The 24832-nt window shown below is 31.2% G+C and overlaps 1 protein-coding gene across 1 annotated transcript; it reads left to right on the top strand.

Moving 5' to 3' along the window:
• The first annotated feature begins 1098 nt into the window (after positions 1 to 1098).
• On the top strand, positions 1099 to 16769 carry LOC146540911 (uncharacterized). The gene is made up of 6 exons (XM_085193329.1): positions 1099 to 1326; positions 10405 to 10514; positions 10996 to 11127; positions 12058 to 12174; positions 12385 to 12587; positions 12814 to 16769. The coding sequence occupies exons 1-6, from the start codon at positions 1248 to 1250 to the stop codon at positions 13058 to 13060; spliced, it is 888 nt and encodes a 295-aa protein (XP_085049455.1). The 5' UTR covers positions 1099 to 1247; the 3' UTR covers positions 13061 to 16769.
• The last annotated feature ends 8063 nt before the right edge of the window (positions 16770 to 24832 follow it).

Below are 24832 nucleotides of genomic sequence, written 5' to 3' on the forward strand. Positions count from 1 at the left end.
AAATCTACCGAATGTCCATTTTTTTTTAGCTTCATACTGTATCTCACACATAGCTTGGGTATGCAGAGGAATCTAAGGAATCCAGTGTTAACACACTCCGTTTCTATAAAGAAATTTCCGTTTTCCACTTTCCACCGAATTCAATCATTAAGTTATTTAGCATTGAGTGGCGGAACTCAATGCCTCCTTTTTGCCTCTTTACCAGAAAATGAAATGAAAATATTAAATATTTCATTTTCTCGGGTGGGAGTCGAACCCACAACCTATCGTACGCTTATTTTCTTTCTTCACTCTATTTTCACACGCCGTTACGGCCTATTTTCATTTTTCGCTCTGGTGTCGAGGCAAAGCGCGGTGTTAAATTCCGCCACTCAACAAGTAATGCGTCCAGAATTCAGTGGAAAGTGGTAGGCGGAGTGTCTCAACAATAAGCTCTATCTGTCGGTAGGCAGATATAAGCGGGATACGCAGGATATACGGGATATAGCCTGAAGCTGAAAAAAGCGTCATAAATAGTATGAAAGTTATAACTTAACCACTTTATATCGCCATATCACCAAATATCATAATTATATTTATTATTACGAATACTCACGGTAATCCAATGTAATAATAAATAATATTAACGTGAGAGACAGCTATATAATTTGTATTAATAATCATAAAAATGTTTTCGTGGCATTTTGAACGTTATATATATCTTAATATCTATATATTTGTGTCCAATTATATAAAACAGAGCCCATAAAAAGTAGTCTGTGTAAAGTTGGGCGGGCGCTAGTCATACGTAACTAATGGTTACGTCAAACCTCTTGTACGTTCACGAGCAAATCTGATGCCAACAGAAGCTTTTACTATTAAAAACCTGCGAAAACTGGTCAACAATTTATTAATCTGGCATCCAAAAATAAACATTTGAATGAATAAACGAGTTTCATTCATAAAACCGCCATTTTGTGATGACGATAAAATTAAATATGGCCGTCACGGTCACGAGCCGACGCTATGAAGTAGGCCAAGGAGAAATTTTGCGCATGTCCAAAAGGATTGATTTTGCCCGTGACGTCACAAAATGTCCGCCACACCACCGAAACGTTCGGTATAAAAAGTTAAAAAAACAAGAATCACCCCTAGTTACGTCCAAATGGATCGCAGATATACATAATATCTGTAACACTCACTCCGTTATTAGATATTTATCATTTAACAATTAAAATATTTGCCGCTACGACGGAGGCGGCTACGACATGAGTCGCGTAGTGTTCTACAAATTTTCCTCGATATTAGATGTAACTATGGGCTCCCTGGCGAAGTTGGTGTGTTTATGTGAGTATTATTTTATTATTTTAATCTGTGAATATTTTTAAAATTCAATGATTAAATCAAAGAGCTTTTGGTATTGTTCCTAACAATTACTATAATTTTTTTATATGATGTTACAAAAAAATATTGTTAATTACAAAAATTTTAAAAAGAGTTTTTATTAAAGTTATTTTTTAATATAAATTATTAAAATTAAAATATTTTATTTCTATGTATTATATTACGTTTATTTTATATATTTTTTTCTATGGTTTCTACAAAATAAATATGTAAATTTTAATGGCTCGTAGTAGACAGTGTATTAATTAATTAACAATACATCAAAGCCTCAGTTCATTTACAATTCAATATGAGTGTAAAATCGTTTTTCGATAAGACAATGGAGTGACATGTAATGTATTCAGGACTCTGGCACATTTACACAAAAAACCACTTAGATAGAGACCGGAGGGTAGATTTATTATTAGGATTATCTCTACACAAAAGATTTTTTCTTATATTTAAATTTTTTATTAATATTGCAAATAAAAATAATATAATTTTTTAATTACTTTTAAGGTATACCTACTACATTTGGATAAAATTGTATTAAATATGTTTTCTTTGTATATATTTTATACTATTAAATAAAAAAAATTACGCTGTCAAACTGCTTGTTACCGCAACAGCAACGCTATTTTATTTTTTAAAATTTTATGTGACAAATGTTTTATTTATGACATGACGAAAACGGAAATTACAATTTGTTCATTCGCTATCAAAATTTATGAGCGAATGTAAAGTATGTTTGTTTGTTTATTAAACGTTTTGTAAATATTTTAGTAGAATATTTGGGCGTCTTTAAGTTCAACAATGTAAAAAAAGTCGATGCTAATTAATCATATACATTTCTTGCATTAATAGAGTGGGCAAAGAGAGTTCAGTGAGAATAACATTAAGTGGAGAACGGAGCGTTCTCCACTTACCGCGATATTTATTTTAACGGAACTTAAACATTCCTTACAAGTATTCGTATTTCATATTTACCTTGATGCGTGGTGGTTTTTATTAGGCGGAAACTGGTAAGCGGGGGGTGTTAATACTAGGTAATAGGTACCCCTACCAACCCTTACAATACAGGAAACGTGAAGTTGTTAAAAAATATTTTTTTTCGGTGTAACATTCTGTAACTAAAATCTGGGTTTTTATACATATCATTACATGAGATAACAAATATCTATAAAAATATAGATGTAACTTACGTTTAGCAAATTATTAGTATTTTAAAATATTTTAAAGGCAAACAAAATAACTTGAAATTACTGTAATTAGAATAAAAACAACATAATTGGACTTTTTTCAAGCCTGAATTTTATATTACTTTTCATTAATTTAAAAGTAGGCCAATAATGGCTTTTAAATTACTTTTTGTTAAAACAGAAATACATTTTTTAATAGTTTTCTTGAAGGATAGGTTAATATGAATATTTTTTTATGAAAATACGGACGTAAGGTTATTTATATTATAGGAATGAAATTTTAAATACTGTATGATTTTCTTTTTACATAAACGTTGTTCGAAAATAGACAAGAAAATTAAGAGAAAGCAGCTTCACGCTGATTCCCACATATTTTAGCAGGGTAGACAAAATAAATTAAAACTTGATCGCAGGAGGAAATAATTTGTTTTTACTAATATATTCTATTTTCATACTTAATTAGATCTGTAAGATTAGAACTTTAAGATTATAACTTTTTAATTGAATATTTTATTGAAATATTTTGAAGAAAATAGATCTTTTATCCCGCTAAATTCAAATTTAATACGTTTTCTAAATAAAGTGTATTATGAAAAACATATTTTCATAACTAGGACGTAGATTATCCAGGAAATTTGTATGTTATCGATTTTTGGTTGAAATATAAATGGCGGTTTTAGAAAATAAATTTTCATAGGGATTTACACCTATTTGTATTACTATGTATGTCACTTGGAAATTATCAAGTAAAATATTTTACTCGACAAAATATATCAAGAGATTGAGCAAAATAAAAGAAATTACTCATGTGCGAAATATAATATGTTAAAATCTCCATTTTACGAGTAGGTATATCGTTCCTTTCAAAGAACATTAATGAGGATAATTGTAAAAAATATTTAATTGAATAATGTTACAATTTTTTCAATTATATTTTTTCGTAGTCCCCTCAATTTAACGTCCTATTTTTTTAGCTTCACACTGTATTCCATGTATGCAAATAGCAGGAAAGGTAGAGGGAACCTAGTGTTAAGAAACTCGTCCTTTCCACTTAAGATATTTCCGTTCCCCACTTTCCGCCGAATGCTGGAGGCATTGCGTGTTGAGTGGCAGATAAAAAAATAATGAGAATATTTTAAATATTACACTGACTGCCGTAGTCCTTACAAATTTCTGCTAAAGCAGTGAGGGAAATTGTTATGGCCATTTTACCAGATTTTCTATTTTTTTTAAATAATTACTCAGTATATCTTTTTAGTTACACCAAATTTATCTCGAGACTTTTCACATCAGTTTTTTCTCGAGATATTTATCCTGGCAACGAGAACAAAGTAATATGCGGTAAGTTATAAATGATGCTCTACGTAATGTAGGCAGGCGTGAATATTCTTTTCATTATGGCACATGATGTATGTATATGAGATGAGAAATGGTATCTTCTTACATCTACATTTTGTGGGAGGATCTTAATGACACATCAGTCTGTTTTCCGTTATCTTCCCATTCATAAATCTTGTGTAGTTACGAAAATCGTGTAAACGATGTGAGAAATTTTGTAGTATAAATATTTCTTCAATAGCGTATTCCAGTACAATTGGTCTAATGTTAACGGCAGTCTTATTATCATCTTAATTTAATTAAACAAAAATGACAAAGCAAATATTTAGAGTCCTAAACATTCTTAAATACAAATATAAGAAACTGTTGGATCGACGTAACCTACTGCACCTGCGGTCAGGGCGACCACGGGCACTTAGAGTGTGTTATACACTCATACATAATTCGAAAATGGGGAGCGGAGTGTCTTAACACTAGGGTCCCAGGTTCCCTCTGCCTACCTCACTATGTGCTATAAATAAAATAAAAAAAAACTATCTTGAATGACCCACAACTATATTTTTCAGTCAACACGTTCCAATAATACCCTGAAGGCACACAAACATTTCAATCTCCTTTATAAGTGGTTTACGTGGTTAAATTCCAAACGTATATTATTATAGACCCAATATAAGCCGCCATTCCTCGTCGTCTAATGCCTAGACTGCAGAAACCACACGAGACTATCTATTTGCGATCAAAGTGGAGCGATTCTTTCAATTTGTTTTAAAACCTTCGTTCTGTGTGCTCGGAATTTATTTTGTAGAAATAAGTAGGTACATGTATTTGTGGGTAGATTTAAAATTGAATTTGGTTTTCGAATGTCTTTTTCTGTTACTCAGTGGCTTTTAAATCTCAAAGGATTTTATGGTGATGAATGATGATTATGGGCTTGGATTTTTTTAGTTTCATGTTGTATCAGTGTCATGACATTCCGCTCTCATTAATCCCCATTCCCCCATGGGGAAAGTTTCAAGAGAATTCTGGAGGCATTGCGTGTTAAACGGAGGAACATCACAATAAGAAGAAAATTAAAACACTAAATATTTCATTTCCCCGAGTGGGAGCCGAATCCACAACCTTTCAAGTTATTACAAATCTCTATTACAAATAATTCTCAAAATTCTTTACTAGCAATAAATAAAAACATAAAGTATAAACTAAGTTAATATGAAAGTACACAAAATAAACTTGTACAATATACTCGTATACATACATACAAACGTAGACCACATGTTAAATTGAAAACTTTATATCTTATTGTTGGTAAAACTTTGTTCTACACGATACGAGTACGAGGCGTCTGCTTATTATGATTATGCCTTACTCGCTCCTCTTGTAATTTATTACTGAAATTCTTAATTGCTAATTTTGTTTTGCCTTTGCTATTTAATTTTATAGGCTTGTAGCACCGTGTCATATATAACGTATTATCGATGGATATTTAGCTACAGTGGACGAGGTGAAAGAGGTATGTAGAGACTGTAGCGTTTGGCGCTCCTTTCTCTCTGCCAACCCTGCTAGGTATAAAGCGTGAAGTTATGTAAGTAAGTAAGAATATTCAATATTCATATAGATAATAGTAAATTATTTGGTCAAATAATATAAATATGATAATTTGAATTCAAGTATTTATAGATTTTTATATAGACTTGTTAAAACTGACTCTCACAAATGGTATCTATTAGGCCCACGCAAACCTGACCTTCGATAATCCAAAATAAATATAAATAACTTGGAATGCTTGGCCTGTAAATGGAAAATAACTTGATTATAAATAACGAAATGACGTTTATAAAAGTAGACTAAAGTCTCGCTATACCTCTTTTCACTGTCATCATCCCCTTGGCTCTTCATAAATCCCCTTTTGAGAGTCCTCATGATTTTTACGTGACTTTCTTCCAGTAGCAACAATATTGAGTTCTGGAAGGTTAACCGACGGTTGTGGGTTCGATTCATACTCGGGGGAATGAATTTAAATTTTCAAATCAAAGTGCGGCATTGTGGTCCGCCCTTGTTCTGCCACTAAACATGGAATGCCTTGAAAATTTGTCTGAAAGTGGAGAACGGATTATCTTAACACTAGGTTCTCTATGCTTACAGCGTGACTTCTTACAGCAAACCAGAGAGAGTCGATGACACAGTGACAAGAGGATTATTTTTACATATTCCAGTTTTAACAACTACTAAAGTTTTAATTTTAGATGTTTGCATATATTTATTTTTATAATTATTCTATTTAAAACAGAATAGCTTTGAAATGTTCGCTTATAATACACATATCTATAATCTAGATTCTCTGACCCACATTTCCTTTCATTTACTTCGAGCAGTTCACTGTAAAGCTACAGTTGTTTTGATCTATTTCTACTTTGCTCCATTGTTGATATGAATAGGTCTTCAACGTAAACAGTTCTAGATAAGGACTAATGGAAAATGAGATCCATATTTATTTTGCGATTGAAGTTTCCTTTGCGATAGATAGATAATAATAATTCAATAAAATATTTTATAATTCAATAGAAATATGTCGGAACTTTATTTAAATTTTCGGAACTCTATTTAAGTTTTGTGCGAAAATATTAAGGTATTGAAAATTGTATTTATTTGAACTTCACCTTTTAAGTACCGTAAAAGTGGTGTATCGAAATATGCTCTACATTTACACGCGTTTCCAAAAAAACACTTTCTTTTACTGTAAAAACACAAAACTTTTGTAAAGTTTTCTTCTTTAAAGATTATTGCAAAGAATGATAATTTTTGCAAGAGAAATTAGAGAAAAGTTTAGTGTATTTTACCTATTAGGTTTTATACCTATTAGGTTTTGGTGAGGATGAATGTTTGTTCCACGTTAGTACTAGCACTGTTTGTGTTAATTCTGTTACCGGCAGCAATACACCTTTCCATATCCATATGGGAGATTGACCGTTGACCTTTTGATTTGGCAGGTACTAATAATAAAAATACTAATAAGTGGAACTTTACACTTTTGAATGTTATTAATTACTATTAATGACTTTTCAATTCTCTTGTGTGTAAAAATAATAGCCATATCATATTAATATTTCAACTATGTGTCATTACACTGTTTAATAAGCGTGGGTTGTGCTTAAATTCCATAGTATCTGCCTACTAACAGTGCTTATCAAGTTGAATGTGACGTATTAACCTTCTGTGGGAAGTTACGGTTATATAATGTTATGGGGTATCTGCACAAAGGTCGCCCTGAACAGCTTTCCTTGACTTTAGTTAAATATGTTTCATCCGTCCTTATAAAAGGGGTTACGCCCTCGCTGCATTGTAAATGTAAAGACGTATATTGCTAGCTTTCTATCGCACTTTTAAAATATGAAATTAGTATATTTTTCATATTTTTTCATTTTGAGGGTAGACAGAAAATGTATATAACTCGTAAGCGATGATATCATGGACATAATAATATAATTCGTCCTTACAGTTTTTAAAGCAATACAGTAAAATTTTTGTTTGATTTTTGTGTTGAAATTATGTTTTTTCTTAAACCGTTCTACTATTTTCTTCAATGGTTCGAAACATTATTAGATCGAAACATTAGTAGTCAACATCACAAGTATTGACTATCATCAATATTAATTTAAAAATACAAATTTCGTAATATATTTTTATAAGAACAAGTTAAAAGTGTTATTAAAGACTTTAGGCTTTAGAAATTTATGTAAGGCGCTGTGCTTAAAAATGTTTGTCTGTACGTTTGTGCACGGTAATCTCATAACTGGCTAAACTGATTTAAATGCAGTTTTTATTATTATATTTCGCAAACTTCACTTAGCGTTTGCCCTATTTAAATCAAGTTACTCCAATATAAAATATTTTTTTCGACATAATTGCTACAAATTATTAATTCTTTTATTGATTTGGCTGAAGCTTTTTTTTTTCAATGTCTAGATATTGTCTTTAAAATGTTTATAGAAATCGCGAGCGGGTTGCTCGTGTACTATATAACAGAAATCTAAATAAAAACACCATTCAGTATTCTGCATATGTATAAAGCAGTCCATTTTCTCATCTAACGAGGTATGGGTTTTCTCGTTACGTTTTAATGGAATTGCCTCCAAACCGCCGACGCGGGTTGAGTTAGTTAACACTTTATTTTGTTTTTCGTTTGTTTACTACGTATCTGGACTCTTGTTCGAGGGTAGTTAGGAAAAAAGTTGTTTTTTTTTTGGAAGTTTCGGAATGATAAAAGGGCTTGGAAACTTTTTAGTAGTTTTGTTGGTTAGTGTTGCCTTATTTAGTACGTAAAATATTTCATTGTAAGCGATCGATGTGTGTTCAAATATTTTATTCCTTCTGTTTATTTAGAAATCGCTTAATCTTGCAGATAGAGTATTCTTAACTTTTAAAATTGAAAGCCTTCTAACCTTTAACGTAAAGACATGAAGCTACTTCTCTTTGCCTGCTCGTAAAAAAATATCAAAATATATATTATTTTCTCATCTATAATAAATCCTTATAATATAGTGATCCAATAATGACCTTCATCTCTACTAACGTCTTACGATATGCTTTATATAAAATAGAGAGTAGGGACAACCTAGTACCTCATCACTTCTTTCCCCCCTTTTTCGCTTCAATCTGTATCCTGTATATAGCATTTTAGGCAGAGGGACCCTAGTGTTAAGACACTTTGTTTCTCATTTGTCGCCATATTTATAACTAACCCTTTCGCTCTTCCTCCACTTTAATCCCTTAAAGAGGACATTACGTGTCTCCCAGTTGGTAAAACTTAAATAAAATCACATATTCTCGGCACAAATCCTAAATGTAGCAGATTTAAAAGATTCAAGGATTTACATTTTGAGCGCTCGAGATAAAATGTGATTGCGAATGTGAACGCGAAGAGTGTGCTCCGGACGTGACCGCTCTCTTAAGTGCATAATCTTAATCTTGAATCCCACTATATTTTACCACCAGCAATGGATGTAGTGATGTTGTTAGTTTTTATCGATGTTTTTATAGTTCAATTTTTGTTGCTTTTTACTAGTCAAGAATGGTTTTCTTTTGTATTTTTATGTTTTAACTGTAAACTGTTTTTTGTTCATTGATTAATATACAATACTTATTTTATAAAACAATCATTTTAAATAAAACAATCATGTTAAATAAGCAGCTTCAAACTTTTTTTCGTGTAGCAGAGTAACCAGACGAAACCAAAGCCTTAAGACACTCCTCCCCCCAAATTCCGAGACATTTTTGTGAACTCAACCTCTCTCTATGTCAGCCAGAGCAGCAAAAATAATAATTTCCTTGAGTTAGGACTAAATTTGCAATTTGCATTTAACTACTGGACTAGTGGCCTCTACTGTTCGTTTACATTTTTAGTTTATTGTTATAAATGCGTTATATCCACATAATATATTAAATATACCTTTAATTACAACATATACAGTTAGTGATTCAATAAAATCCTATATATCAAAATAGAATGAAGTAAATTATAAATCACTTTAATTGAAGGTTCGTGACGTTCGAACTATGATATATTGTGATTTGTGTAAAAGCAATACTATATAGTTCAAATGATATGACAGCTGGTGTAGAATCCACGGCTCGATTTCATATAGTAGGTATAATATTCTCAAAAGTATTTAAATTTAAAGGCAATAAATGCATATTAAATGAACGTTGTCAGTTTTATTTGATTTAGTATATAAATTAACTATTAGGTAGGTACTGCTTATGTGACTATCAAAACTATTGTTTGTCATGTTACTTATAGTGTTTTTTTATTTAATTTTTTCAACAAAATGTCAATTTAAGCTTAGCCTATCCCTATTTTCTGCCCAGTTTAAGAGACAACAAGGCGAAATGAGGCTGATTAATAATAAAAATAATGATTTCCTTCGAGTAGGAATCGAACTGACAACCGAAGTTTTGACAGTTAGACTGTGTTGTCACTGCATCACGACAATCAATCATGTTACCATTATAAAAATAAAGTAAATTAAAAAAATAAGAAATTTCTATCTACCTTTTAATTTACCATACAGGATACAACACTAGACAGATAAATTGCTGTATTGTGCAATACGCCAATGCGGCTGAGTTTCGACCATTTGTTAAATGTATTCAAAAATAACATTGTTTCTTTTACTTTTTGTTTGCTAAAATGTTAAATTTGAAATAGAAGTTATATTATTTTCTTTTTTCTTTACGTATATTTTTAATCGTATATTGACTAGTTTGTGAAATTTAGTGCTGGACAATGGAAACATGATTATTTTGAATAATCTACTAAAATTATTGTTCTTATTCTTAGTATTATTATACATATTATAGTGCAATATCGTGATTACGAATTAATTTGTCGTATATAGTGTCCCTTTAAATTTCTTTTAGAATAGATATGAGATCCTACTTTAATATAAAAAAAGGTATAAATATAAAATATCGTTTTAAATAACTGTAATGCTCGTACCCATGGCAGTGTTGGTGGTATGCACCGTGCAAGGCCTACAGCTGGACAGCCAGGCGTCGACGCGGAGACCTAGAGTCACTAAATACAGCAAAACTACTGTAATGCCTGGTGGATCTACGGTTAGTATTATTTATATAATCTAAATCTCTTTCTCAAACTGCTTCACACTGTATCCACGGCAGGGAAGGCAGAGGGAACCCAGTGTAGAAACCGTCAGCATTCCATTGTACACCGGCGCTACACGAGCTAGAGCCGCCCCTGAAACCACTAACAATATTAGTACAAGTATTCTCCCGATTTGAAACCATTGCGGTAGGTATCTTATTGTCAGGTAACTTAACTAACACACTACGACGTTAATAATCAACTAAAAGTTTTTATATTTTTAATTTTTGCTGTAAGCATAGGCGTAGGTATTCGATTCCGCTGTGCCACCCCATAAATAAAAAATAAAATAAAAAGAACCTTTTAACGCTCAGATTTGTTCAAAGCTAAAGTCCTGGCCTGCTTTAGAAAATACTTAGAAACGCCCATGGCTGTAAGTATATTTTAATAAAATTATAATATTGTAAATAAATTTTAATTTATTTAAATTTCCAGGAACCAGCAACGGAACGGAGCTTAATGACAGCAACGTACCGTCTCTTCGGCGGTGGCGGTGAGACCTGCATCCTGCTGACTGTAGACGCTTTGGTGGATATCTCTTACGTTACCAAACTTAACGAACGCGCAGTGAGTATATTTATTTCTATATCTATACTTATAATAAAATTGTGACTGATCTATATCCGTATGGGTAAATAAAGTATATGAGAAAAGATGGTAGTAGTAAATAAAAAAAATCAGCTTTATCCTGTATCCCGCACACATCAGGTTAGGCAGAGGAAACCTAGTGTTAAGACCCTCCTTAGATTAACGATAGAAATAATGATTTTTTGTGTGTTTTTAAATAAAAAGTTATATTAATATACAGTATTTTCTGCAACTAAATTGCTATAAAATAAAAGCTGTATTGAATCGAATGTTTTCAATGTATGGATATTGTCTTTAAAATGGAAATGTTATGTTATTAGAACTCGAAAGTCAAATTAGTAAATAATAGTTTTGTCCAAGCAGGCGAAGCCGCGAGCGGATCGCTAGTATACATATTATACAACAAAGTATAGGCTTTAAAAGTCTGTGTTACGTACAGAAATATGATCAATATACACGTAATATAGGTAATATCGTAAGTTTTGTTTGTTCACATATTCAATTTAACTTTTCAGATTGTTAGAAGTTTCGCGATAGTTGGTAACTTTGTATTACAACTCCGTGCAGTTTGCAGTTACCATAAATTTGTCTAACTTTGTCTTTTAGTGGCCAGTGAGCACACAATTGGGACATCTCAGATCTAATTTTAGTGCATGCGCTACTTTAGCTATGCAAAATTTTGTTTTTAATATAATTTTAACAACATTGCGATGAAAATATAATATTTGAATCGCTTATCTAATGTACATAGTTATAGTTATATGTTATTAAATTTTCAGTCGCATTATATACATTTACATATTTCTTGTATTTTATTACTTTATTACTTCAAGCCGCGACGACTAGCCTACCCTAGCCTATTATGTATATATTATACATATATTTAATGTTTTAACAAATTTTTTACAGGATGCCAACACCTTCGTGCCGAATAATGCGAACGTGGCCGGGGTTTGTAAAGAAAGCGATATGGAGACATTGGTTTTGTCGTTCAAAGAATTTTCCTTAGAATTTGCTTTTGCTAAGGTTTGTATTATTGATTAACTGTAAAAAATTATAAATTATTACTGTTAATTTACGCTATATTTGCCGTTGTACTTTTTTTTTTTAAATTTTAAGAAAGTATCTTAAATATTTTTATTTTTAAATGAACAAATTTCATTTTTTTCTAATGCTGTGTGAAATGTTTTTAATTTATTATTGAAATTTAACATTTAAAGACTATTTTTGTTCTAGACACCAGGCGGTGAACGTTGGTACGCAGACAGTGTAAAACTAACATACAACTCAAGTGCGAGGATCCTAGAACACGCGGCTAAGCAAGGGAGACGAGTGACTTTAACTACTGGACCTAGAGCCCTCTTGTTTCCCACACCCGTTGGCAAATCGTTTTCATGTCCAGAGGAGACTGTTATTGATTTAGCCGAAGAAGAACCTAGGTGAGTGAAGCTGGAAGATTTCTTTAAGTTTGTATGTATTGGTTGCGGGTTCGATTCCAACTTGTAAATTGAATTATTTTCATTTCCTCGCTCCTCCAGTAAGAAACTAAGTGATTATAAGTAATGTGAAATATATCCGGTGCGTGAGGTACGAAGTCTCTTAGCATTAGGTTCCCTCTATATTATAAATATTAAATATTATTATAAATAATATTTATTTTTCTAGCAACCCAACTCTAGCCCACCGAGCCAAACTATACCTCCGCCAAATGCGTTTACAAGCATTTATGTTCAAACGCGACGGTGAATTCGGTCCACCATGGCATTGTACGGATTCAGCCCGGGCTCGGTCCGAAACTGCCCCTGTAGCAGTTGGGGCAGCTTTGGCCATAGCGACCGCGGGCACATTAGTCGGTTACGCTATATGGCGGTACTTGAAAGTGAAGAAAGTGCAGTATGATACTATGGAATGAAGGGGTTAAACGTTCTGAGCTTTGTTTTTTTATTATTTTTTATTATTATGATTCGTTAATATATATAGTTTATAAAAGCTCAAAAAGTATGTGCCCCATTTGTAGTCAATTGCCATAATAAAAAAAATAAAAAGCTGCAGCATGACATAACAAAATGAAAGAATTAAACTTTTTGAGCTTTATTTAACTTTCATTAAGGCTTGTTAAATTGAATGTAGGAAAATTTAAAGGAATGTCATAAGTATATACCGTGAATGAGAGATGTTGTTTAAATTATTTGTTATGTTCAATTTTTTATATAGTATTTTGGTATAGGTACATTTTTTTTTGGTCGATTAATTATTTTTATTGTTTGTTTGTTAGGTTTTAGTGTCGTTAACATATTTGCGTAGCAAAGTATATATTAATACATTTAAAAATATTATTTTGTTAGTTTTTGTATGCTTATTATTTTTAATTATAGATTATCGAAGTTCAGAACGAAACTGCCCTCTAGCGGTTGGGGCATGTTTAGATATTGAAAATACCGCTAACATGTTTATCACATTAGGCGAAACTGTAAAGTGATGGAAATTATAACATTGTATCTGATAAGTTCCTGTTAACCTAATTAACAATAAACTAAGGTACCATTTTAATTTCTCGTTAGATAACCAAAATCAGAGATATAAATTAGGCACAATCCTATCCAATATATAAGTTATATGGATCTTATCAAATATTGTTGTATTTTGAAAATGTACTTTTAATTTTAGTCATGATTTATTATTTTAATAATATTACAAATATTGTGTTATATTTGTTATATTTCATCGAAATGAATCGTTTTTTAGAAAATATTTATTCGATATTTAATGCCAAATAATTTTTTTTTAAACTTTTTTTTTTTTGAAAAAAGTTTGCGCAGTAGTCCCAAAATGCATTGATTGATAATGACACTTATAATATTATTAAAAGACAATATAAAAGAAGCAATTATGCCAAAATGTATTTAAAAAAAAACTTGCACATATTTCTTTTCCGCTAATGAAAATGTGACTGTTAAATCAAACTTAGGGATTGAAAGACATCTAATAATTATTTTTGATTAGTCACATTTTGGCATAATTAAATATAATTATATACGTGGCACTAGGTAACTTGCATTCTAGGAAACAATGTTGAATGTTCCTGTACAAAATCATTTAATTTTACATTAACAGCTACAAAAATAATGTATTTTGAAATATAAAAGGATATTTAAGTATTCATAAAAATATATATATGATAATATCAGTTTAAAAAACGTATAATATTATCTGTTAAAATATTAAATAGAAACGAACACTTGCAAGTTATCTTTGGCTGTCATTGAAAGGAGATGAAAGTGATGTGCCCGTATCGATAGTTCGAGTCGATTAGATGTTAGTGTTGTTATAATAGTGGTTGAAAATGTATATAATATGCAAAAAGAATATATCTTTGTGAGGATAATCTATTCGAAATATAATATTAAAATAAATAATAATATGTTAATGCTGATATTATATGATATTCATTGAAGGTGAAATTAAAACGTAATTGTTTACATTGTTGACGGTTGATATGAAAAAAATGTATTTAATCCCCTATTTATTCCCAAATTATCCCTTAGGTTAGTTGTGTGTTGAAATTTGTATTCACTGGTATAAGAATGGACGTATGTGGGTTTAAAGAGTGTTCCACATATCATGCACACGCAAGTTGTCGTTATTTAATCATAACATATCAGATGATAATAAAAAATCTAATTTATTAACAATTATTTATATGTAAAGTTTATATGTAATTATATGAATATATATAAATATAATTTATTTTAAAATTGTTTGCGGTATAGCGGACATATGAAGATATTACGTGTACAAGCAATAAGTAATTTTTTATTCGTCGCCGTCGCGTCTTTGTGACATTTATGGCAGATTCGATGTTGTATTGTGCGCAAAACTTGGTACGACTAGTGTTTATTATCGCATTTTAATATAAGTCTTAATATGTAAATGGATTGTTTAATTAATTATTATAGATAATAATAGTTTATAATACATATGTAATAAAACGATGCTTAATAATCTTCCGTGTTTCAAGCACGCCGTATTATTACTGATATATTTTCTATAAGTTTACAAGATGTTTTAAGAATATATGTCATCTTAGCTATTTCCTTGTGTATGAATCAATGGTTTCTCAACCTATTTCTGATATTTTGTATAGTATATAATGTAATAACATTGTTATTCCTATAGAATAAGTTTAATTTTTAAGGTAACGTACACAATAATGGTTCTAAAGAAGTTGTATCAATCTACCTCTCCCAACTTCCACTTTTATTTTTCTTACACATTTTACTTCGCACATTCCTTCAGGTTAAGTATATTTAAGAGTTTTCGAGATTGTATGTACATTATGTATGTATAATGTTAATTTTATTATATAAAAGACACTAGCTCCAAGTTTTGCTAGTTAAGGTGCGCTGTGTGTTAATGCTTAAAAAACAAGGCTTTCTATTTGTTTCAAATATATTGAATACTCATCAATTATATAACATATCGTTTCTAAGTATATTCATAAGTTTTACATGTGACATGCGTTTTGTGATCATTGTTTTATAGTAAGTCTATATCTTTTTAGGTTAGTATTAGATTAAGTTATAATCCCAGTTGTACAGACAGGAACACTGACAGATGATATTTGACAGATAAAAAATATTCCCTATATTTCTATCATCCCAATTGATACTGTGTAAAAAGGGTAACTTTGACTTATGGTATCGATTATTTAATATATTATCATTAATAATGATAGTTTTTTGAACGAGATATATGATTATTTTAAATTAATTTATTAGAAACTATAGATATTTTAAATCTTTTTATCAACTGTCATGGTTCTTTTCTTAACAGCAAGTTTTAGCGTTATAGTCCTTCACCTCCTTACTTGCTTCTGCTGTATATATGGGCTATGTTTTTGCCGAATGATAAAAATATTTCAAGCATTTTTTACATATATGTACTTGAATTTTTCGAAACATTTATATACGTATGCTTATTTCATCTAATGTAAATATTTTCTTGTTGAATCGTGCCACCTTAAGAATTTTTCCAATATGTCTTGCACTATTGTTTCAATTCTCTCGTTCTTAAAATGTAATTGTAATTCGTTTTTTCTAAATTTGAATATTTCTGAAAAGTTTTCTACTAGATGATATGAAATTCTATTTTCCTAATATTTTGTATTTGAATCCCGTAGTTTTTTTCCTCAATAGTTTGGTAGCATTACGTACATATCGGTGCATTTATATTAAAAATAATGTTGTACTAAAATATTGTATGCCATACGATTTGTCTTCCAGTAACATTGATCTTGTAACAATAGCGTAAAGTATTGTAGCTTATTATTATATACATAATTACGGTCATAGAGAAAAGGTGGTGGCGTTGCGTTTGCGACAAAAATTTATGTTACTAAAATATAAATATTGGGATTACTAATTGCGATATATAATATCGAAGGCAATATATAAAGTGCTTGACTTGAAGAAAACACCAATCTTAATTGATATTAACTTTTAGTAGCGGACACCGCAACTCGCACCACTGAATAATATCTAAGTGACATATCTCAAATTATTGTAATTTAGTGCGTTCATTTATTGAAATTGTCTTTATGAATAAATGACGTCAAAATGGAACTGTAATTTTATTTTGGTATCCTAATTAAAATTTGACCTTACTAAAAATATTGTACTTAGTTTAGACAAATATTAATTAGGTGTAATTTGAAAATTATAGATAAGATGATTATAGAAATACTATTTACTCTTACTTTACAAAGTTATTCTGAATTTTGTTCGGATATATATTAAATATTTTTGTCTTGGTTTGGTATTTAAAAAAAACTTAGCCATATAAATTTTGTTAAATAAAGAAATAAATTACAATTTATACGTAGTCTGTATAATATATAAAATTCAAATGAACTTGTACATAATTGCACACTATTTACTTTATTGTTTTTGTAAAATACTAAAATCGACACCTAAGACATCACAACACTATAGTGTACTGCAGAAGTGTAAACTAGATGGCGTTATTTCGATTTCAGGTAATAAGATAATTTTATTATGGAAATGTTGAACCATATAATAAATAACTGAATTCAATGGCAAGTTATTTAGAAGAAAATATATCATGATTTTTTTAAGTACAGTACCTATGGAACTCCATACGTTAATATTCAGTGTTCACTTCACAATCGCTATAATTTTTAAAAGACCTACTTACTACTGGTAAATACAATAATAAAATTAAATAAAATTCTAAAGTTTACGTATATTATAAGGCTGAATAAATAATATCCATTGTCACGAGATTTGCCATTTGACACTTAATTTTTATAGATAATCTGTACATTTTGTTACCCTCGTGACTAGACACTTATTGTTATTACCCTGTGTCCACCCTTATTTTTGCTAATTTAATTGGATCCCCGGGGACGATTCTAAAATAGTACTGTTTTAAAGCTTTATACGTTTTTTAAAAAATATATTTTCTGAAATGATATCCATATTTTATACATTTTTTATTAATACATATTAATTTATTATTATACAACATTTTCGGAAGTTAGGCATAGAGAGAAAAAAAAGCTTTTTATATTGATTACTTTAGTTTATTTTGTTGCAAATCTTTTTATTTTCCTAAGGTCAGCTTTCTTGTCCTTTTTTTAGAAGTATTGATTAGGTAGCTCACTGGAGTAACAATGATGTATACAATTGTATATTTCAGTCATGAATGAAATGTTATATATGTTTTTTAATAAACACAGCAGTATTTCGTGTTTTTGGAGCAGTCATCCAGTAAATCCCTAAGGTCGTAGGTACCTGAGATATCTACATATGAGATCTCCCATAATATATAACCTATCTAGGTTGCCAAGGCACGGAATACTGGTGCATTTGGTACTTAGAGGTAATTATTAGAAACACCCGCTCTTTAGAAGTATCCGAATGCACCTTGTATCATATTGAGAACAAATTGGAAAAATAATAAAACTAAAAACTACACCTGCATTTGCAGCATAACAATAACAAAATAAACTGAAATCACAGAACATAATTGGTACAATTAAGTGGAATTTTCCGCGTAATTTGGCATTAGGTGCGCCCCTACAAAGCATATGTCGCATCCCTTTTATTGATACAACCCTATCAAATTAGGTACATCCATCAAAGTTGCAAGTTTGAAGCTTATTTATTTAATTGAGAGGGTCGATCAAGTGTTATTTGGCGGATCTGATATTTTAATTATCTATTTTTTGGAATATGCCAGCGGAGAATGTATCGAGACGGAATATTCTGCGCTGTTTAAAATAATAATAATAAAAGTATGATAGAATTGTATGTTTTGATTTTTTGGCTATAAGTATCTTTTCCATCACGAGTCATCCACAATTTAATGACCAAAATATACCTTGAAAGCTAGAAATTAAGAGCGGGTGAATGAGAAGATAAATGTACTTTTTAAATTCTTTTTTATGCTATTTATCCCTCAAATACAATGGTAAAAACTTCTTGTCTTTTAAATTGGTAGAAAATATTTCTTAATAACTATAATTAATATAATTTAATAATGTAATTAATTATATGATTGTTAAATATTTATAATTTCTTGAATGCTAAAATACCTTAAGATATTTCTAAGAATATAGCAATAAATATTTTTACAGCTTGAACTTGATGTCTCGATGAAAGGCAGAGGGAATCAAGTGTTAAGGCACTCCGTTACCCACACACTATTCAATTTTGGAAATCTTGGTTTTTGTCTTGTTACCAGAGCGAGGAAATAATGTTAAATTATTCATTTCCCCCCAGTAGAAATCGAATCTACAATAGTCAAACCCATGGCGGTGTACTCCAACAACACCCGATGGGACGTTTGTATGTGCTTTTTTAATTTTACGAATTTATTTTTGATTATTATTTTCACTTTTTTGGTAGCCAGTTAGGTAAGTCTTAATTACCAACAGGCAACGTTAGCACGAGTGTGACCCGTTTGACAGATTTATTGTCACAAAAACACTATCCGCTGGTGTGCGACAGGTTTTGTGTGGACCTGGGTTTGATATTTTAATATATTAAATTTACAAAACTTTGTAGGCAATTGGGTATATTTTTGTGTGTTAGGGTGATACATAAAAAATACAAAGTAAGAAAATGCCGGTAGTCGTGAGGTAGTATCTGATGTAAACGCGATAGTTGTGGTTTCGATTCTCACTCGGGGGAATGTATTTTCTTATATCAGCTCTGGTAGACGAAGTTTCCGCCCATCAATAAAGTCCCGAATCGATATTTTGGCGGTGTGTGGGGAGCGGACTGGCATAACACTAGGTTCCCTCTATCGAGATGCTACTTTTCTTCTTTAAAAATGAGAGTCTTTATTAAGAATATGTTTGTTGTAAGAATATATATAAATTTTATAGAATTCTCGACCGCATTAAAAACTATAAAGCTTTTGAAACCTTATCCATATTATTGTATCCATTTTTGTAAAAAAGTAGCAATAAGCGTAATGAGGTGTCATGTGACCCTAAAAATGTGAAAATTTCAATAAAAAAGTTTATAAAAATGAACTTTGTACAAGAAAAGGTGTTTGAAAGGAATGTTCTTTGAGATGTTTCGACAGATTTTTACTTTTTCAGGTCAATTTGTCACGTTCTTGTCGGGATACGACATGTTTGGAATATTTTTAGCTTTTAGTATTAATTGGGTGAAGTTAATTTTTTTTTGTTAATTTTTGCTGAAATTTTTTCATGAAATATATAAAAAATGTAAAATATAAAGATTTGGTTTAACTTTACAATTATTTGAAAAAAAAAGCTTTTACGAGTACACGTATTACGGAATATAACTAGAATAATAGAAAGAAAGTAGTCTAGATAAGCCCATGTATGGATGGTACCTAACCAATCGATACTCGGAACAAAAGTGCCCCTTCATTTGATTGAAATATAAAACTACTTATCACAAGTGTGTTACATACCTATACTAACAAGAATTATATTATATTAACAAGTATTATAAGTTTTCTTCAAGCAACTATTAATATAGCTCTCAAGTGACAGGTTATGCGCTTTCAAGAGCCGACGTTGCGTGAAATTTAACTGTCAAATGTATTTGTCAATATGAAACGGCTATAAAGAACTCGACTATTTTCTATGAAATCATTAATATTATTTTCTTGTGGTCTATTAATGGAGTTTGAATTATTCATATTATCGCCCAACAATGACGTATTTGATGTTTTTTAAATATTATAGAAGAGAAACAAAGTCTATAATTTGGTCATTCCGCATATATTGATATTTAATCAGTTTTCCCTGCCCATATATTTTTATTTTTGATAAATAATTACAGTATGGCACGCTCAGAACGCTGTAAATTAAGAACAGAACAAGTGGCGGTGGCACAGTGGCGGAACTCAACGCCGTTGTTCTTGTTACCAGAGCAAGGAAATGAAAATAATTCAATCCCTCATAATATACCTACCACCAGGTAGAAGTAACTACATAAAGTCAGTATATATGTATATTACATATATTAATAATTCAATTAAGCTTCGTGTTACTCTAATAGCGGCGTGCGATCCTATCTCAGTGTTAGATTACGAAGATTGTTATGTGCATTGTGTAATTAGAGCCTAATTTGCGACTGCTAGATAGCCTAGTGGTTATTTATATTAAATTCTAAACGTGGTCACAGGTACTGAGTAAATATAAGAGTAAAAATGTATATCATAAAATATGTTTTAATTAAGTAATTATTAAATATTTATAAAATAAACTTTTCGTAATTTCATTAGAATCAATTTGGAACTGATAGTTCCAAAACAATCATATCTCTTGAAATATTTTGCGTAAGTAATACGCTAATAAATAATAGTTACTTTATATATCAATCATCCATTTAAAAAAATAATGAGTATAAATTTTATAAATAGAAAATAGATATTTATAAATAGAAATTGATGTCTTTGGGTTCGATGCCCACTCGAGGGAATGAATTATTTTTATTTGTTGTGTCAAAGTGGGGTGTTCCATCACTTATCATGAATTCGAGCGGTGCGTGGCGAACGGAGTATCTCTTCCCACCATTCTACATGAGGAATAGAGGATCAAAAAATTTTGAGCTACACTACTATTAAATGTTAGCTTACTATACCTCTTTCAGATAAATTATAAAAAAGAGGGATTGGTCAATAATCCAAAAGATAAAAAATTTAAAATTCTTACAGCAATATCTCCGCAACTAATACTATTAGAGTTGTTTATATACTTGTATAATGGAGCAAAAAATCACATTACTTCAAGGGTCTTGAATACAAACAAATTCCGTACTGGATTACGCTAATCCTACGAAAGTGAAAGATGCAAAAAGATTTCTTTATATTCACAATAATTTAACAAAAGTCGATCCTCCGCACTTTAAATTAGAGTAGAATTTATATTGAATCTAATTTAAGAAATGTTTAAATATGAAGCAGCTACTGTATTAAAATAAAAAAAAAAATGATTGATAAGAGATAATATTATCTAAATAATATTATCTAGTGACGAAGTAATAATATTATATTGAAGCTGTGAAGCTATAAATATAATACAAATATATACTGATAAAGCTACAAATATATATGTGTGAACATTGTGAGGCCGTCGTGGCGCAGCGGCACAAGGGTGTGACTGTAACGCTACGGTTGTGGGTTCGATCCCCACTCGAGGAAGTGAGATATTTATTTACGGTTATATTTCCATTTCTTCACTCTAGCGTCGAGGCAAAGCACGGTGTTGAGTTCTGCAACTCACTCACCACTCAATGCCTGGAGGCATTGCTTGCTCAGTGGTAATTCGGCAGAAAGTGGGGAACGGAGTGTCTTAACACTAGGTTCCCTGTGCCTACCCTGTTGTGTGCGTGAAATGAAAACACGCAATTCCTAAACACGAAAACTAGGTGGTGTGTGGGTAACGCGGTGTTTTAAGTTTAACTTTAGGTTCCCTTTGCCTATCCTGCTATGTGCGAGATAAAAATCATGAACACGAAGAAAAAAAAGCAATATTATATGAATTTACCGCAAAAAAAATAGTCAATAGGTTTCCGAACTTATCGAAGGTTACAAAGTAAGGCAAAGATGACAACAATAATCCGCTTCTAAGCACCGGAACAATGGCGTTAGAAGTGAACAGCCTATTGTTGTTATACTAACACCTATGAGTTATGCGCAATCGAATTTTGATCACTTCATGTGGCCACAATCTTACAATTTTAGTTTAAAATTTTCTTTACTTAAAGCCAAATGTTTAAAGTTAATAAGTTTTCTAAAGCTTACTTTCGTGTTAGTAATTTTTATTTATTTCGATAACATTTGTTTATCTTGAATATTTATAAAAACAATATTTGAGGCCGTCGAGGCGCAGCGCGGGGCCACAAGCTTTCAAAGCGCGACGGCCGTGTGTTCGACACCCCTCGGAGGAATGGAATATTTAATATTTCCATTTGCTCGCTCTGGTAAAGGCACCAGGTAAAGCGTGGGGTTTAGCTTCGCTAATGCGATGCCTTGAGAATTCGGAAAAAGTGAACGGAATGTCTAACACTCGGTTTTTTAAGCTCGCTCTACCTATCCTGTCATGTGCGAGTAACAACGTGATAAAAAAAAATCATAATATAGTCTTAAATCGCAACAAAATATTTTTTTTCTAGCAAAGCCGTGTTAATCTCTAGTAGCGTGTATTTCAACAATACACTATATGAAATGAACAGCGCCATTGTTGTACGACACTTACGCGCAATCGAATTTTGTACACTTGGGTACTTCAATACGCAATATTGTAACTTGAATAAATAATTGCATACTTTTTTCTTAGCTTTATTATTTATCTATATATATAAAATCGAAAGGTTACTCACTCATCACGAAATCTTAGAAACTACATGTGCTAGAAATCTCAAATTTTGCATAGGAGTTATTTATAGGACGTAGGTGTTCGCTATGATGGGAATTTGCAATATTCGACTTCTAAGGGGTTGTTTTTGGGGTCGAAAGTTTGTATGAAACTTCGTTACTACAAATGCTAGGAGTCTCAAATTTTGCATAGACGTCACTAGGACGTAGCCATGGAGACAGAAATTAATAATAACATAGTTCACGCGGGTGAAACCGCGAGCGGGCCGCTAGTCCTACATATAGCAGAGATAACTTAGTGTCAAGACACTCCGTTCTCCACTTTAAGTTTAATTTTGAGAGATTACGAGTGGCGGAGTTTAACGCCAGACAAGAGCGGGAGATTGATACCAAACAACGTACAAACGAAGCTTTTGGACTTAAAAACTTGTCATTTTGCTAGTAGACTGTAGCCAGTTTAGAGAGTGCTCTGTTTAGGGGAGCTCTAACAAATTCTAGAAGATTCCTACGAAAACGGGCAAAATAAGGATTTTTCCGACGTTTCGAGACGTAAAGTACAAACAAAGTTGCAGGCGACGACTAGTCATTTAAACTTCCATAATATAATCCGAGTTGCGCCCCATTTCCTCTGTATAACGTATAACAATTGACGTTGCCGAGTGATCTAACAATATTGCGCATTTTAATCCCCTGCGGCTTGTACTGCACGTACAATACACTATTGATCATTGACATTAATAGACTAGTAGACTAGACCAAATAGTCTTTTCACACCAACGTGATGCTGTAGAGACGTGGACTGAATGAGGTGGTTGAATTAATAATACAAATAAAAAATATTAAATTATAAATTGGTAGTTGTAGGTTCGATTCCTACTAGAGGGAATGAATTGGTTTAAGATGAGAATAGAGAAAAAATGGTGGTTTATTTTTTTTATTCAATCAAAATGCGGCCTAGAGTTTTGTTTCTAAATGGCAGTGTTTTTACACTCAGCCCTCACTGCCTACCTTGCTACTTACGGGTTAAAGCGTGAAGCTAAAAAAATAAGTATTTCGTCCAAATCCTTATCACAGGATTACCACATCTTGATAGCAACCCACCTGCACAAATGCTCTCACGATTTTGTTTCGAGATACTGAAGTGTTGACAGATTTTGGGCTAATATAGTTGTTTTTTTTAATTCATACGAATGGTAGAGTTTTATTTATTTTTTGTTTTATTTACATAATATCAAATAAATATTTGATATTAATAGTTCTATAAGATATAAATTTGCATATATATTTTAAAAATTTACCTAATTTAAAATTAGGTGAATAAATTAATATATTTAATATTAAACGTGTGCTTATAAGCTTTATTAAATGCTTTTGTATAGAATTTATTCTTTTCGGGAACTGAGTGGCAGAACCAGTCCCAATAATAATTAATTGCCTATTGCGAATCGAACTCACAACTACCGCGCTTCCTTCCAGATCCATCGAAGATCGAAGATGTCCTACCTCACAATGGTCTAAGTCCAACTTCCACCACCTTTTCACCAAATAACAAGTCCCAGCTGTGCATGTATACTAATTTTGACAAAATTACAATTAAATTTAAAGCCTAAAGGACACCCTTATCCAAAAAGCAGTATTTTACATCAAAGTAGTTTTTAGGCATCCGTAACTTAACACCTATTGATCACACCTGACGATGCTCGAGTTTTCATTGGCTTAAATATTTAAAGGGTGAGTGAAATGAATTCTCATTGGTCGACGTAAATAGGGGTGTAGCCATTGAAGTATAGTACTGTAGACC

The sequence above is a fragment of the Heliconius melpomene genome, chromosome 1 (assembly GCF_056956725.1).
Source record: "Heliconius melpomene rosina isolate 202511_hmr_F chromosome 1, ASM5695672v1, whole genome shotgun sequence".
Taxonomy (NCBI): domain Eukaryota; kingdom Metazoa; phylum Arthropoda; class Insecta; order Lepidoptera; family Nymphalidae; genus Heliconius; species Heliconius melpomene.